The 18382-nt window shown below is 37.8% G+C and overlaps 1 protein-coding gene across 6 annotated transcripts in view; it reads left to right on the top strand.

Moving 5' to 3' along the window:
* LOC308690762 (uncharacterized protein) overlaps window positions 1–15557 on the top strand; it is an 80002-nt gene extending 64445 nt beyond the window's left edge. Inside the window, exons 1-5 of one of the 6 annotated variants that reach the window (XM_081365441.1) lie at window positions 4779–4823; window positions 6264–6518; window positions 12628–14090; window positions 14487–14529; window positions 14896–15557. In XM_081365441.1, the coding sequence (XP_081221567.1) occupies window positions 6461–6518; window positions 12628–14090; window positions 14487–14529; window positions 14896–14987 (1656 nt within the window). In that variant the 5' untranslated portion in view covers window positions 4779–4823; window positions 6264–6460 and the 3' untranslated portion in view covers window positions 14988–15557. Of the gene's footprint in view, window positions 1–4770; window positions 4824–6263; window positions 6519–12627; window positions 14091–14486; window positions 14530–14895 lie in introns of those variants that run through there. The other 5 variants (XM_081365442.1, XM_081365443.1, XM_081365445.1 and 2 more) reach the window with 5 other exon arrangements.
* Window positions 15558–18382: the final 2825 nt, after the last annotated feature.

An 18382-nucleotide genomic window follows, 5' to 3' on the forward strand; every position in this document is an offset into this window, starting at 1 on the left:
AGTGACTCCAGTCCAGTTACTAAATGTGAAAGGATTTTTTTTTTAAATGAAGCACAAAACAGGAAGAATTATGCTGATAGAGCACATCCTGTATTTTAGTGTATTTTAATGATTATTTAACTGATCATGTAGAATAATACATCAACCAGAGCTGCCAACTGTCACACGTTCACCGTGAGACTCACGCGATTGACACTTTTGACACGCTCTCACGCCACACATCCATTTTCTCACGCACAGAAAAATCGCAAAGCAAAGAGGACACGGAGACCGTCAGACTAGATCAGGGGTCACCAACTGGCGGACTCCGGTCCTAACCGCAAAATGCGTCCATACGGACCGCGAAGCCTTTTGACATAATGAAATAAATGCCGCTATTTTCTAATTAAATCACATTTATTTCAGGCACATCAAAGTCAGTTCAGAAGAGCCGTTTGGGTCCTACAGCGCAACGGGTTGCTATGGTTGATACTACAGTTACTATGCTGTTCAGACGTGCGTAGTCATGCGAGCAGTGAAGAGAGCAGAGAGCGCGCAGACAGATGAAACTTTCAGTGAGTGAAAAACGCAGATAGATAAAACTTTCAGTGAGTGAAAAACAATGGCATTTTCAAAAATTACTAAAGTTGACGCTGAAAACATATTCCGAGATGAATAGGTGGAAAAATACGCATTTATTCTTCCTGCATCGAGCTGTACGAGGCCTGTGTGTCTCGTTTGCTCTGAGTCTGAGCAAAAGTGTCAAAAGTGGAAACATTAAACGTCATTACGAAGCTAAACTAATGGTGCGTTCAAGTCATCTCGTATAGATCGGATTTACGAGTTGAACGCACTTGAACGCCACCACAATGTCGTAAATACAAGTGGGGAGCTCGGGATTTTCTCTAAGCTCCGATCTTTACGAGTTGGGGGCGTGTCAGTGATTAACATGGCGGAATACACAATACGTAAAGGTATTTAGCTGTGATATTGTCAGGCTTTTCTATTAACAGCTCAGTTAGCTAATCGCCAACACAGAATATGATAGTATTATAATATAACAATGCAACATGTAACAATGTGTTGGCAGTGGCTTCATAAATTAATTAAAAACATAAAAATACAAAGTACACCTGATGCACATTTCTTTGTTCTTCATTTTCTAGAACAAGAGTTTAAGAATCTTACTGTATTTTTGTGTAATTAATTAAGAGAAAGTACTCCGCCATTTTGCTCCGACGAAAGTGACTTGAACGCACATGCCGTTATAAGCACGACTTCCCACCTCGTACGTACGAACTTCCCAGGAGGACTTGAACGCACCATAAGACACTTTGAAGCAAGGTGAGGGCACGGAAAATAAATGAGCTCAAAGCCCAGTATGAGCGATCTACACGGGTCCTCTCTCACTCATTCACCGCCCAACAACGAGTGTTCACTGAGAATACAGTGGATTTTAGACAATTTTATTAACATTTCATAAGAGGTTATTTACATTTTTATGGACTTAAAGGAACAGTACAAAATAAGAGATAAAGGGTTTCTTGCACTTTTTCATTTTTCCAACACTGGTGGTGGCACTATTTTTGCCTGTTTGTATTCTTAATGATATTGCTGATTATCTTTTACCAATGCAACTTGAAGCACTGAAGAGAGCAGTGTTCAACATTAGATACATTTAGTTAAGTAGAGACAATACATGTAAATGAAGATAAAATGGGATATGAGATTTCTGATTTATTTGAACAGGGAGGTTTGCGTTCATTGATTGTGATTGTTAATCTCAGTTCAGCCAAAAAAAAAAAAACACTTTAGTTTTCCTTTTAAGTTGTTAATGTTGAAATTAATGTATGTTCAGTGCATATTTAGAGATGAAGGCATTTTGCACAGTTTCCTTTATCATATTTTTGTCAGACATTGTTGCTGGTTGAATTCAGATATTTTGTACCAAAGCAGCTTGAAGGACATAACAGAACAACATTAAAATGAGATCAGTTTTGTGAAGGATTACTTAAATCTGCTTATACATAAGAAAAACATGTTTATCCATAACATTATATTTTGTTCAATGAACAATTTTTTTGTTTAATCTACACTCATTTCTTTAGTCTAGTTAAACCCATCAATTCATATTTTTAGGTATATAATTGTCGGCATACCTCACCTCGGCTGGTGAGGAGGGTTCATTTACTGGACCTCAAGCGATTTTAGTTGAAGACCCCTGGACTAGACAGAGCAGGTTACTTATGATATAAAAAAAAATCTCAGCTCTCAGATTCTCTCGATTTTATTAAGAAATTCAAGCAATAAATACCGTTTGGCGCTTGTAAATGTGACGTGACAGATCCCTAGCGGCAGAACCCATCATCTCTACTAGCTAATAGTAAATAAACATGAACACTGTTGAAAGATACAGTACGGCTTACCGAAATGTATATTTCTCAAACATAATATCGATCAATCAGTGTTTTTCAACTGCGGAAAGGGTCAATAAAACAGCTGGAGAACAATTGTGTCACAAAACATTTACCTCAGGAAAGCCATTTAATGACCATAATATAGGCTATAGCACGTTAGTTGGCTAGACAAAAAGAGCTATAGAGAGTATTTTGCTAAATATGTGTACTATATTACTATTTTTACTTATATAATTAAATAAAGTTGTTATTATAATAATTTAAAAAAAGCATTATATTTAATTTGAGTTTTTTTTTTTTTTACCTTAAATAATACTACCAGCTGATATGGCTCTCTGTATGTTTACAGCATTAGGTGAGTTTTTTTTTTTTCTTGAGAAAAATTAACGCCTATCTTGTGTAGCCTACCTAATATTTATCCAAATGAGTCAATATTAAATCAAATCACAAGAATTGAATTGAAATCATGAAATTTGTGTCAAGCAATAATACAAAAAACGAAATTGTACGATGTAAATATTGTGTATATTGTATAGTATTTCCATAATTCTAACTCCAAGCAAAACTCAAAAGTTGGCAGCTGCATCAATTCTCCTAGACATTTCCTCTGCATTTGATACAATCTCTCATAGTATTCTCATTTCACGACTCTCTGCTCTTGGTATTTCTGGAACTGCCCTATCCTGGTTCACCTCCTACCTGTCTGATCGCCAGCATTACATCTCCAATCCGCCAGTCAAAGTCCACTTCTGCCTCTGTCCTGCACGGTGTTCCTCAGGGTTCTGTTCTTGGACCTCTTCTCTTCATTATCTACATGCTTCCACTAGGTGATATCATACGTCATCATGGCTTCAAATTCCACTGTTATGCAGACGATACCTAACTATACATCCATTCCCAACGCAATTCTCCTTTCCCAACACTTTCCATATCAGCTTGTATTGATGAAATAAATGCTTGGATGGCCAGTAATTTTCTCAAACTCAACACAGACAAAACAGATTTACTTCTTATTGGTTCACCTCAAACTACATCCCGGGTCTGTGTTGACAATCTCAATATTGCTGGAGTTCAGGTTCAACCTTCCACCACTGTCAAAAACCTGGGTATAATCTTTGATTCCTCTCTTTCCTTTCTTCCTCACATCTCCTCTCTCACTAAATCTGCCTTCTTCCACCTTCGCAATATTGCACGCTTACATTCATTTCTTACCATCAGTGATGCTGAGACCCTAGTTCATGCTTTCATCAGTTCACGGCTTGACTACTGCAATTCTCTTTTCTATGGCCTACCAAACTCATCATTAAATAAAATTCAATATATCCAGAATTCTGCCGCCAGAGTCCTCACTTACACTAAGAAATCTTCCCACATTACTCCCATCTTACGCAGTCTACATTGGTTACCCATCCGCTATCGCATTCAGTACAAGATACTCCTTATTACATTCAAAGCACTCCATGGTCTTGCCCCAAACTATATCTCTGACCTCATACATACACACCTGTCCGCACACTTAGATCATCTGATACCGGTCTGTTGAAAATCCCACGACACAAACTATCATCATTTGGTGGAAGGGCTTTTTGCACCGCTGCGCCAACTCTTTGGAATTCAATTCCACAACAAATCCTTGTTTCCCTGACCCCTGAATGTTCTGATTTTATATGTACAATACCTCTACTATGTTATCTTTCACAGTTTATATGTATCCTCTCTATGTCATGTTTCTATGTTTTGTGTATTTGCAATTATTGTAAAGCGACCTTGAGTCCTCAGAAAGGCGCTATATAAAATAAACATATTATTATTATTATTATTATTATTATCAACAGACATATTCAGCACAAAGGTTGCTAAATACAAACATTAAATCAGCTCATGTAATCACCTAACATGCATAATTTAATTGCCTCAAAACCTCAAAGCCATATAAATATAGGTTTAGGAAGGATGGTTGGAAAACAAGCATATGTGGAGAAGTAGAAACTGTGAGCCATGCACTAATGGACTGTTAATGTCATTGATCAGAAATAAATCTCATGTACTCAGAGCTGTCGGAAGCTGGAATTTCAAGCTATTTATAATCATTAATGTACTAATAGACAAAACTTTTTTGCACTTTTTAATTCTTCAAATGAACTGAGGAGGGCAGCAAAAGCAAGTAGTACAAGTAAAAATATATAGTGCGATAATGAAGTATCTTAAAACAATAGGAGTAGATTGGAGAATTTGAAGTATAGGGGATAGAGTTTTTATTTTTTTTTTATTTTTTTTTTATTCTTTTTTTAGTTGTTTATTGTTTTTTTAGTGCTTCACACTCCAGTCCAGTTGGTGGCGGTAATGCACCGAAAGTTGGTTTGCCAACCGCCATAAAACACCAAACGAAGAAGAAGAAGAAGAAGAAGAGGAGAGGGGCAGTTCACGGTATTTCTCATATTTACACTCCATCACACACACTTTATACAGTTTGATTAAGCGACAGGCTCATTTCTGTATTGTTTTCATCGATCACAGCGATACTTGTGCGTCTTTTCTGGCGTCTTCCTACTGAAATAAACATTTAGTGCAACAGCAGCGAGCATGAGGAGAATATGTTGAGTTCATTCAGACCTGAGCGATTTTGTGTTCGTTTGTGTGATTGTCTCGATGTTTGCAGTGAGAACTGTTACTGAATGTCAAGAGTTAAAGTTTGAGATCTGTGAGGGGAATTGATGCTGCCGTTTTATTTGATCTTTAACAAATTAAATGTGTTACTCCATATTGTTAATATACTGGAACATATGTCTAAATACTTCACATTGAGCTTAATGAGGATTATAATTTTTAGGATCATTGTCGGTTTTAATCTAATAACATTAGTGCAATAAATGTAGTTACTACAAAATCAAAATATATATTTAGATATTGACATGATGCTGCTGCTGTAGTTATTTAGATGAGGTGGTTAAATAAGATGAATGCCATTAGTGTTTTTTTTTTATATTTTTTTATGTTTTATCTTTATCATGTTGTGAGAACCAACAGTATTATCTTTCAATAGAGCAGTTTCACAGGCTTTTATCATGTATCCTGACTCAAATAATGTGTTTCTAACAGCAAACACTCAGAATAAAGTGAGATGATCTGCTGATGATCCTGAATGGCTTGTTGAATGAGTGTTGATAGTCTGAGGCTCATCAATATTAACAGATCTGCTGAAAACACTCTTAATTTCATGACAATAGTTCCTGTTTTCACCTCATTTATTATGCTGATGTCTTCAGATCTCCTGTAAATTGACACTTAAAGCTCATTGCATTGGTGTCAGCAGACTGTAGCCTATTTGTTGCTCACAAAGATACATTTGAAGAGTTAAGATGCAACCATCTGAGTGCCATCTGAAATTTTCTTCGAGAATGATCATTTTTATATTTATATTAATATAATTATATATATATATATATATATATATATATATATATATATATATATATATATATATATATATATTTAAGTTCAGTAATTTCACTTAAATGACAATTAATAGGTAATTTCCATTGCCATTTAAGTGAAATTACTGAATTTAAATATACTTGATAAAGATGATCATTCTAGATCTTGCTTTCAACTGTTTTTTTTTTCTTCTGTTTTTTTTCTGACCTTTGTCAATATTCGGAAGACATTATGATGTTTTATATACTTTTTTTGTTCTAGAGATATTGTAATGGAAAAAGCAGGAGAGTGTTCTGGTTAGCCATAGCATAAGTTATAAATTCATGAATAGGCTACATCAGTTACTTTATTTCAGACAGACATAAAGGCTTAGATGTGATATTTAGTATAAAAACATATTCAGGAACTGATATTATTTTTTTATTTTGTCAGATTAGCTCCTCCCACTGCAATTACATCACCAGTGAAGCCCCTCTCACTGTAATTACATCATCAGTGAAGCTCCTCCCACTGTAATTCTCCAATAAATGCTGTAAATTCCCATCAGCTACAAGTGAAGACGAGCATCAGAGCATCAGGAAGAGCTGAAATCTGCAAAGACTGAGTTTATTAAAGAGGACAGTGAGAACATGAGTGATCCAGAACCCTGCAGAATGAAACACACTGAAGATCCTGAAGAACAAAGAGGTTGGTGTTTATTCTTCATTCATTCATGATGCTGGAGAACATTCAGGTTAGAAACATTCAAGCACTTCATCACATTTTTGATCTACAGTTAAACTATGAAATGGGTACAAATGTTTTTTGTTTGTTATCAACAAATGGTGAGTAAAGGGAGGTTTGAGAAACTTGAGCAAAACCAGATTTGTAAGGAACGTTGTATTAACAGGGTTTTTCCTACATTGAAATTTAAATTAAGCCCGCCCTAATTTACCTGAAACTCGAACTGCAACATTTGGGAAAGCAAGCGCAGAACATGGAAAGAAGAGCGAAGAGAAAAACAGCACAAGCGTACAAAAGAGTAAAATATTGCCAGCTCCAGTCTATTTAACGGATCTTCTATCGCCCTATAATCCATCGCGCTCTTTAAGATCACTAAATTCAAGGCTTTTGGTCATACCTAGGATATCCAGATCCACCAAAGGAGGAAGAGCATTTTCACATTTAGCTCCAAAACTCTGGAATAGTCTTCCTGATAGTGTTCGTTGCTCAGACTCGCTCTCCCAGTTTAAAACTAGATTAAAGACGCATCTTTTCAGCCAGGCATTCATATAATATTTTTAATCTTACAGTTAAATCCGGTCTCTATAGTTCATAAACGCCAGAGGAGAACTGGCCCACGACTGAGCCTGGGTTCTCCCAAGGTTTTTTATTTCTCCATTAGGTCACCTGATGGAGTTTTTCGGTTCCTTGCCACTGTTGCCTTTGGCTTGCTCAGTTGGGGATACTTAATTTAATTTGCTTAATTTAATTTAATTTAATTAATCAATCAACAATGCTATTGATCAGCATTACCAAACGTGGACGTTTTACACTAGAAACAAACACTGATGTATTATTTTAATTGAATACTGTGAAGCTGCTTTGATACAATCTGTATTGTGAAAAGCGCTATACAAATATACTTGACAGACACTATCATTTCAGCCACTCTGTGCAGCCGCTCTGTGGAGCTCAGCTTCGCGGCTGAGACACGAATAGACTATTAACTTTAAAAAAAAAATGCTGCCACACTGCCGATGTCTTTGTTGACATGGTAGAAGAAGACTGAATGACTATGAATTAAACGCTCTAACAATTAAATAATATTCAGCAAACCTTCTAGTAGCCTACTTTCTTCAATCTGTCTCTCTTCTCCAGTGGGTTGGGCTAATCCAAAAGAAGTGAAACCAAGGGGGGTGTTCTGAAGACAGATTGTTACCTGTGAAACAGGGGTGCTCTGAAAACACCCCCATTAGCAATTAGTGCTTTCCACCTGATGAAAATGAATGCGGCAAAACTGATGAAATGACCGCGGCAAAAAAATCGACCAATCAGAATTTTGGTCGAGCCAGAACGTATCGACCAAATCATCGACTAATCGACTGGGAGATTACAGCCCTAGATAATAGGGTTTAAAAAGACTTCTGTAGAAGTTGAAGTATCAACTCAAGCTTTTTACTCAAGTAAAAGTACTGGTTTCAAACCTAATTAAAGTATAAAAGTAAAAGTAATGTAATGAAGGACAAAAGCCTAGGCTGCGGCACAGGGGCCTATAGTGCACTACCCCACCTCAAAAAAAAAAAAAAGCCAAAAAGCTTTTTCCTACAAGCCATAATGACTATGTTATATTAAAATGTTAATGTTGAAAATTTTGGGATGCACTAGGCTACCTGTTTCAGCCGCATATATGCCCATTGAAAATTAACACATTTTAAGTCAAGTCAAGTATATTTGTATAGCGCTTTTCACAATACAGATTGTATCAAAGCAGCTTCACAGTATTAAATTAAAATAATACAACAAGGTTTGTTTCTAGTGGAATTTATTGATTGATAAAATCAAATTAAATATCTATTTTATCTATTTTAGTACAATGCAAATACATTAAAGAACCATATACACTCACCTAAAGGATTATTAGGAACACCATACTAATACTGTGTTTGACCCCCTTTCGCCTTCAGAACTGACTTAATTCTACTTGGCATTGATTCAACAAGGTGCTGAAGCATTCTTTAGAAATGTTGGCCCACATAGGATAGCATCTTGCAGTTGATGGAGATTTGTGGGATGCACATCCAGGGCACGAAGCTCCCGTTCCACCACATCCCAAAGATGCTCTATTGGGTTGAGATCTGGTGACTGTGGGGGCCATTTTAGTACAGTGAACTCATTGGCACCAGCCTACACAGTGGTAACAAGGCATGATGGATCCATGTTCTCATTCTGTTTACGCCAAATTCTGACTCGACCATCTGAATGTCTCAACAGAAATCGAGACTCATCAGACCAGGCAACATTTTTTCAGTCTTCAACTGTCCAATTTTGTTGAGCTTGTGCAAATTGTAGCCTCTTTTTCCTATTTGTAGTGGAGATGAGTGGTACCCGGTGGGGTCTTCTGCTGTTGTAGCCCATCCGCCTCAAGGTTGTGCGTGTTGTGGCTTCACAAATGCTTTGCTGCATACCTCGGTTGTAACGTGTGGTTATTTCAGTCAAAGTTGCTCTTCTATCAGCTTGAATCAGTCGGCCCATTCTCCGCTGACCTCTAGCATCAACAAGGCATTTTCGCCCACAGGACTGCCGCATACTGGATGTTTTTCCCTTTTCACACCATTCTTTGTAAACCCTAGAAATGGTTGTGCGTGAAAATCCCAGTAACTGAGCAGATTGTGAAATACTCAGACCGGCCCGTCTGGCACCAACAACCATGCCACGCTCAAAATTGCTTAAATCACCTTTCTTTCCCATTCTGACATTCAGTTTGGAGTTCAGGAGATTGTCTTGACCAGGACCACACCCCTAAATGCATTGAAGCAACTGCCATGTGATTGGATGATTAGATAATTTCATTAATGAGAAATTGAACAGGTGTTCCTAATAATCCTTTAGGTGAGTGTATGTGTACCACTGAGCATTAAAGGGGTCATATAATGCCATTTTTGTACAAGCTAATATGATTCTTTAGGGTCTAAATTAAAAGTTTGTAATATGCTTTAATTAAAAATTCCCATTAGTATTGTAAGAAAACACTAATTTTACCTGGTCAAAAACAGCTCTGTTTTCAGCACGCCGTTTCAGTGCATGTGTCTTTAAATGATAATGAGCTTTGCTCACCCCGCCCCTCTGTTCTGTGCGGACACCGTTTGAAATAATTAACACAATAACCATAACGCGTTGTTCATTATAAACGTGGGATTATGAATTATATTGAGAACGTCGTACATAGAAAACATGCTGTTATGTACCTGAGTGTAAAAATAGCTGCATTCATAGTGAAGCGTGCAAGCGATTTGCAAAGATTAATATAAATATCAATATAAAGCTTAATAAAACATTACACTCACTTCAGTTCTTCTGGAGGTGAAGCAGGAACACGAATAGTTGGTACCGATCCTTTTTTCAGGAACAGCTTTTAGCAAAACCAGCTTTATACTGACCCTCGTTTATAAAGCAGTCTGGTGAAATGATTCGCGTAAACATGAAAGCATTGACGTTGATCGTGGGGAATATTCCCTTCGAAAACAAACTCAGCCACTGCGTCTTCAGCTGTACGGATTTAGGAACATCAGCATGACTGCTGTGTTCCTTATTACACCCAAGAACAGAACACCACAATTGCTCAGATGCCATTCTGCTCAGTGCTCCAGCTATCAACAATGATGCGCCGGTCCGCGCGGGCTATGATTGACAGCTCGCTCGCTCACGAGTGAGGGCGGGGCTGTGTTGAAACGCTACTGTCAATCAGCAATCATGGGATGGGCGTCGATTTTGTGACGTCACAAAATCGAACAGCTTGATTTGAGTTGGGGGGGGGGGGGGGGAGAAGATAAAAAAAAAAACACTGGATGGATTTTTATCATTTTATGATGGTTGTGTACAGGCACTGCCAACACACATTTCAGTACAATTAACTTGTAAAAGTGCATGTACCATTATATGACCCCTTTAACGTGTTTCATGGAGCGGAGGATATGATGACTATTCGCCTATAAGTACTGTAATGGTGCACAGTGTTGCCAGATTGGGACGGTGATTTCCAGCCCAAAATCTCACCAAAACCCGTCCACAAAAAAACGGCCAAAATTTTACTGCCAAAATAATGTGATATAATTTTATTACCATGTCATTGAAGGTTGATAAGCACAATTTTATCTGCTTAAAACAAAATAACGCTGATAAAATAAAATAATGATGGTATCGTCAATCGGCCCAACCCTAATCTGCAATACATTGATGTTGGTTCTGTTGTGTTTACCCTAAGGGGGGTTATTGCTGCTCGGCTGGTATCGGATGTGCAGGGAGTTCCCGCCCAGAACTGAACCATACCGCCAATCCAAACTGTATGCTAATTTTCAATCGTATTTGACGATAGTGGTCCTGACAGAAATCACGATTCACGATTTTATCAATTCTTTTTCATGTTGCTTTTACAATTTTGCAAGTGACTGAGCATTACAGCCAAATTAATGTCCCACTTTTAAAAACAAAGGCGTACAAGGTAACAATATAAAATAAAAAAGAATGGCAGACATTTATAACAAAGTGGCGAAGGTAAAAATCTTTTCTTTATTTAAAATTAAGAACAAAGATACACATTACATATAAACACAATGTACAAATTAAATAAACAGTGCTTTATTTTTTTCAGCTACAGGTGTAGGCTATTTAACAATAGCATTCAAGAAAGAAATAAAATGAACAAATAAAAAAGTAAAACACTAGATAAGACTTTCCCAGTCGAGAGCAGATTTCCTCTGTGTTTTGTTGTTTTATTAACAGTAAAGGGATAGTTCCCTCCAAAATGAAAATTGTCATCATTTACTCTCTCAAGTTGTTTTAAACCCGAATAAGTTTCTTTCTTCAGTTAAAAAATTTAAGTTAAAAAAAAGTTATTTAGAAGAATGCGGGTAACCAGACAGTTGCTAGTCCCCAGTGACCTCCATAGTATATTTTTTCTTTCTGTGGAAGTCAGTGGGGACCAGCAACTGTCTGGAATATATTATTTTGTGTTCAGCACAAGAAATAAATTAATACAGGTTTGGGACAACATTAGAAAGTAAATAATGACAGAATTAAAAATTTGGGGTGAATTATCCCTTTAAGGACAAGCATGTTTACTATTAGGCTACTGTCACTTTAAGACAGACACGCATCTAATATACAGGCATATGACAAGCACCCGATTTTCTCCCAAATGATTGCTTACACTTTAGACATAACGAACTGTGTTTATGTAAACCTTGTGTGTATTTGACAGTATTAGCGCAATGCGACTCGAAAAAAGATAACTTGGTCCAGTAACCAGGCGCTGTTCGACAGGCTTTTAGTGCCGGTGCGCTTCGGGTGTTTGCACTCAGAAAAGCGCATGTTAGAAACAGCGCATCAGCACGTGAATGAATGCGAATGAAATGTTTAATCGGCAAGGTTTCACAGCACATGCAACAGATGAACTTTTGTGAATTGCAGTGTCCCGTACCTCTGCATTAACGTGTGATGTGAATGTACGTTGCGTTGTACACTGTTGAGACGGAGGCGTCAGAAGTGCAACTGATAGAATGCGCTGTGGTACGATACTACGATATTTCTTCAAAATGAGATCGTGGAGGCAATTTAATCGTCCACAAACAAAAATCGTGATATCGCACACCCCTAATGTAACTGACACGGTTTGTTTTTGTTAGCTTATCCAGTACGCGGTGCGGCTGCATTGATAATTTGAAAAATGGTGGGAAAAGGCCTGCTGACAAAAACAGTACAGTGCTTTTTACCTTTACCATTAAGTATTTCCTTAAGAATTTTAATATAGTTCGAAGTTTGCTAATATTTAACAAAGAAAATTAGCTTTTCAGGCATTTTGATAGCTGGGTTGAGTGAAACGTAGGACACAGATAATGCAAATAAAGATTAACTAGTTTTAAACTAGCTAAAGCGTGATTTAATGTCACACTTTTTTTTTAGATAAATTCAACATACAAATTGTGTCGTTCAAATAAAATTTCAGTTCTCACTACAGAAACATGTGATATGTGCCTATAATGTTCTGGAATAGCTGGAAGATTTACCGAAATGACCCCCCCCCCCCCTTTCATTTCAGACCTGATGGAAGTGAAGGAGGAGAGTGAAGAACTGAGTGAAGTGAACGAGGAGAGTGAAGAACTGAGAGAAGTGAAGGAGGAGAGTGAAGAACTGAGTGAAGTGAAGGAGGAGAGTGAAGAACTGAGAGAAGTGAAGGAGGAGAGTGAAGAACTGAGTGAAGTGACGGAGGAGAGTGAAGAACTGAGTGAAGTGACGGAGGAGAGTGAAGAACTGAGTGAAGTGACGGAGGAGAGTGAAGAACTGAGTGAAGTGGAGGAGGAACATCATGTCAAACCTGGAGAAAAACGTTTGACTCGCACAAAGACTAAAAATACATTTTTAAAGAAAAGAAGAGCCAAGAAATCTTTCATCTGCACTCAGTGTGGAAAGAGTTTATCAACCAAAAAAAGTCTTGAGATCCACGTGAGGATCCACACTGGAGAAAAGCCATTTAAGTGTGATCAGTGTGGAAAGAGTTTATCAAGCAAACAAAATCTTCAGATTCACATGAGAGTTCACACCGGAGAGAGGCCGCACACGTGTGATCAGTGCGGAAAGAGCTTTGCATACAAACAAAGTCTTGAGCTTCACATGAGTAAACACACTGGAGAGAAGCCACATCATGCATGCCATCATTGTGAGAAGAGTTTCTTGCTATCACTTCTACTTAAGAAACACATGAGAGTTCATACAGGAGAGAAGCCGTTCACATGTGATCAGTGTGGGAAGAGGTTTCCATACAGAGAATGTCTTAATGTTCACATGAGGAGACACACTGGAGAGAAGCCGTTCTCTTGTAATTGCTGTGAAAAGAGTTTCTCAAGCAAACAACAACTAGAGGTTCACATGAGAGTTCATACTGGAGAGAAACCGTTTACATGCACTCAGTGTGGGAAGAGATTCACATACAGAGAAAATGTTAAAGTTCACATGAGGATCCACACTGGAGAAAGACCGTTCACATGTGATCAGTGCGGGAAGAGTTTCACACAATTGGCACATCTTAAACGGCACAAGAATATCCACACCGGAGATAAGCTGTTCACATGTGATCAGTGTGGGAAAACATTTATCTGGGCATCAGACCTGAAGACACACCTGACAGTTTATACGAAGAAGAAGCCACATTCATGTTCTGTGTGTGGAAAGAGTTTTTCACTGCGGAAAACTTTACATAGACATGAGAAAATTCACACTGGTGTGAGAGATCATGTGTGCTTTGAGTGTGGGAAGTCTTTTATTTCAGTGGGCTTTTTAAAACAGCACCAGAGAATTCACACTGGAGAAAAACCTTTCAAGTGTTCACACTGTGAGAAGAGATACAATCAGTCAACACATCTGAAATCACATGAGAGGATCCAAACTGGAGAGAAGCCGCACATGTGTGATCAGTGTGGAAAGAGTTTCACTGCTAAAGTTCACCTGAAGCGACACATGAGGATCCATGTAGTGGAGAAACCACAACACCAGTCTGAAATCACAGTAAGTAGTTCATCTTTATAAACTTTGAGCTGCTGCAAATTCACATTTAAGAGCATTTGGTGGCACTAGTGAAACCAGCATTAAAGATTAAATTACTTTAAATGAAACATTAGCATTTCTGCTAATTCTTCTATTTCTGCATTTCTGGACACTTTGAACTGAAGCGATTAATCCATGATTAGTCAATTGTGTAAAATAGTCCATTGAAAGTTTTTTCTTACATTTACATTTATTGCTTTGGCAGACATTTTTACAACAGCTTTTCCTTCAGTCCAACACATATTTGTTTGATGCTGGTTGTGAAAGGGCCGTCTGCCAACAAGTTGTTTAAAATTTTTGCATAGCTTAGAGGCCAATCAGCTTGTGTCATGTAGGAAACTATGTGATTTCTTACAGATCACGTCAAGCCTGCGTCATCTAGAGTTTCATGACCAAACTGGTGATCAAGTCAAGTATATTTGTATAGCGCTTTTCACAATACAGATTGTATCAAAGCAGCTTCACAGTATTAAATTAAAATAATACAACAAGGTTTGTTTCTAGTGGAATTTATTGATTGATAAAATCAAATTAAATATCCCCAGAATATCCCCAACTGAGCAAGCCAAAGGCAACAGATGATTTAATAACACAAATCATCTTCATGACATTAAAATTGATCATAATCGTGCACAGCAGTTGTTGACTAGATTTGATGAGATTAAAATGACTGTTGAACTCATCAGTGATCTTGACTTTGAGCTTCACTTTTCATTTCACGTTTGTCTCTCATTTGAAATCTCACTTGATTTTATGTTTCTTTTAGATCTGATGGACGTGAACAAGAAAGGAAAAACAGAAGCTAAAAATGCAGTCTGTAAACCTAAATCTGTAAATCATCTCTTAAGCGTCACATGAGAGTTCACACTGGGAAGAAGCGGCTCAGGCTTTCGCTCTTAAATCACATCTTCTCATTCTGAAGAAAGACCATTTAACTGATCAGTGCGGTAAACAGTTTCATTGGGCGTCAGTCCTGAAGAAACACCTGAAGATTCACACAAAGGAGAAGATTCATTAGTAATATTACAGCAGAAAAGACACGGCGGTGTGTGTTTCAGTGCTGAAGTCCTTTACTACAGAACATGAACTGAAAGAGTGCCAGAAAATTCACACTGGAAAAAAACATCTCAAGGCAAAGTTCAGGAGCTGAAGAAGAAGCCATAACACTTTTAGAGAGACATGAATCTGAAATTAATTTTTCTTCAGAACATCTAGTTTCTCTTCCACTTCTACTCTTCCATGCAAACGCAATATATATTTTCATGTATCTTTGAAACTGTACTCTTTTCTTCTCTTCTTCTCTTGAGATGCTTTGGCTCTTATAAGTCAGTAAAGAGAGAGATCTGCCTCATTTGCTTTTACTTTTACTTTATTTTTGTATTTGCTTCATATAATTATTGATTAAACTCTTTACGCTTTTTATTAACATCTCATTGTTATTGTCCTTTATTTTCTGCTGATTCTGCTTGAATCAGGAATCAGTTCATTATTTTAGTATTTTACTTTTGATCTCTCCATGTTTAATTTTCTGAATACAGCTTTTAAATGCCTAATAAATTATATTTCACTGCACACATGACTGACACTGAATGAGACTGCTGTCTGTCTACATTATTAACAGTTTCACCCTTGATATCCAGTATCATATATACATTTCATAGAGTTTGTTCTAGTCAGTTTGAAGTTTCATTCACACCATGAGGCTTCATGAAGTCAGAGCAATTACTATGAACTAGAGGGCTGCATTTGGTTTGGGCTCCCGCGGGACCCGACGCAAATCTCGCGGGAGCGGGCGGTTTTACCTTTGCTGAGGACGGGAGTGGGCGGTCAGAAAATTTTGCGGGAGACCCGCGGGAATCGGTGGGATTTGGCGTGCAATAAAAATGGAGTCAACACATGAAGTTGAGAAGAAAATTAAAGCGTCTGTTTACATGACAAAAGCAAAGCAAGGCAAGTCAGACATCTGGAAACAATTTTGAATTGTCACGGAAAAAAATGGGAAAGAATTAAACTTCGTTAGTTGCGATAAATATGCAAAAGTGGTAGTTTATAACGGTCATAAATCTGGCACCTCTGCCCTGAGGCGACATACCTGCACAGTTCTCTCTGGTCAAAGCAAGCTCTCATTCCCCAATACAGCACTTCCTGCTCACGTTAAAGGCACAATATGTAACTTTTGCTTTAAAATGAGCAAAAATCACTATATCTATGTTATATAGTTTTTTTAGTTGTGTACTTACATTATCCCGACTGTTTCCAACAACTTTCAAACCTTTGGATAAAAAAGGAGAACTAAAACGAGAATCAATATCAGCGCAGTGTTTTCGAGATGCCGAGAGCTCCCATAGATAGTATATAAACGAGAGCTCCACGTCCGAGACTTCGACCGCTTCTACATGTACTTTATTAAACAGGTGAGCACATTTACATAAAACTAATCAATGTTATATAGTTCAACAATGATAAAATGTTAGAATATGATCTGTATGTTATTCTAATGTTGATCTAGCTTACTGCTAGTCTCATACAGACAAATTAACACATACATTTCAACACATTCAAATACAGTTTAGTGTGATAGTGTAATGTTAGACCAATGAAACAGCGCTGCGTTACCTCACAAGTTTAATTTGTTTAATAAACTGACCTATGAGTTGTAATTCTGCTCTTGCGTGTAGTTCGGTAGAATGAAATGTCCATTCCTTTTATATCCGCGGGACTCGCGTCGCATAAAAACATAAAAAACATAACATAAAAAACTTGCTGTTCCAGAAACTCTGTGCATTTGGAATAGACACGTCACTGCTTATTGGCCGTGTTGTGTTTGTGACTGATCGCGGAGCCAACATAGTTGCTGCTCTGCGTGGGTACACCAGGCTGAACTGCAATGCACATATCCTGAACATCATCCTGTCCAGCGCATTTGCCCCAGATGTGTTGGCCAAGACACCCGAGCTGTCTGAACTGTTGACCAGTGCAAAAAAACTGGTAAAGTATTTCAAACATTCAGGACAGCTTGAAGACATCCCTCAAACAATCCATCGAGACCAGGTGGAATATGATGGATTCAATAATGCAACAGTATGAGGAGATCTCCACATTGTTGATGGCCAATAACCAGTATGACAAAAGATAATTGAAAACAGTCGTTGCGTTTCTCAAGTTATTTAGGGGTGGTGGTGGCGCAATGGATAAGACACATGCCTTTGGTGTGAGAGACCCGGGTTCGAATCCACTGTGAGACACCAATGTGTCCCTGAGCAAGACACTTAACCCCTAGTTGCTCCAGAGGCGTGCGACCTCTGACATATATAGCAATTGTAAGTCGCTTTGGATAAAAGCGTCAGCTAAATGAATAAATAAATAAATAAATAAATTTAAAGAGGCTACTAACGACCTCGAGTCCTAAAACTCCTCTCCAAACGCATCACTTGCGCTGCCATGGTCCGTCAGACTCCTTGAACACTGCCAAGCTGCATCCCTCGAGCCTCTGCTCTCTGAAGTTGCCAGTGTGTGTGTCTCACGTCTGGAAGAACTGATGGGCACTAGTGACACATCAGCAAATCCCCTCCACATGATCTACAGAATTGCAACTTTTCTGACTCCCAAAATGCGATTACTATGGATGTTGTGCCCAGATGCCCAAGTAGATCTTAAATACTATTATTTATATTTTTTTTACAGCTTTATTGTATTTTTGTTTCAGATTTTAAGCCGGGACAGTTACCCGGAATGACATTTTGGGACTGAGCTGACCCTCTCAGGAAAACATCTTTTGTATATTCCCAGGCAATAACCTATTTCTGACTTTGAACATGAATACTGCAATTCGATATTCAATTTGATCGTGGTATTTTAATAATCTAGACTGCAAAAATAATGAATTTGTGTGTTCCCAAAATCCCACCTTATGAAAGAGTCTCATAGCTCTTTTTTGTGCACTATGACTAGTGGCTGTAGTGAATGTTGGTAAGTGCTTCCCCAAACCTCTACACAGTAATTAAAAGTGCACGGGTCTCAGGTGCACGCCCCCTTTGTTTTGGAGACAAGTCTTTCTGTCATAAAAATGTAAATACGCTTAGTATTATAACTATATTTGCAGGTATTGTTTAAAACATCAATATAATTATGCCCAAGTAGATCTTAAATACTATTATTTATATTTTTTTTACAGCTTTATTGTATTTTTGTTTCAGATTTTAAGCCGGGACAGTTACCCGGAATGACATTTTGGGACTTTTGAGCTCAATAGT

Source organism: Scardinius erythrophthalmus (assembly GCF_964197995.2).
Source record: "Scardinius erythrophthalmus genome assembly, chromosome: 1".
Classification (NCBI taxonomy): domain Eukaryota; kingdom Metazoa; phylum Chordata; class Actinopteri; order Cypriniformes; family Leuciscidae; genus Scardinius; species Scardinius erythrophthalmus.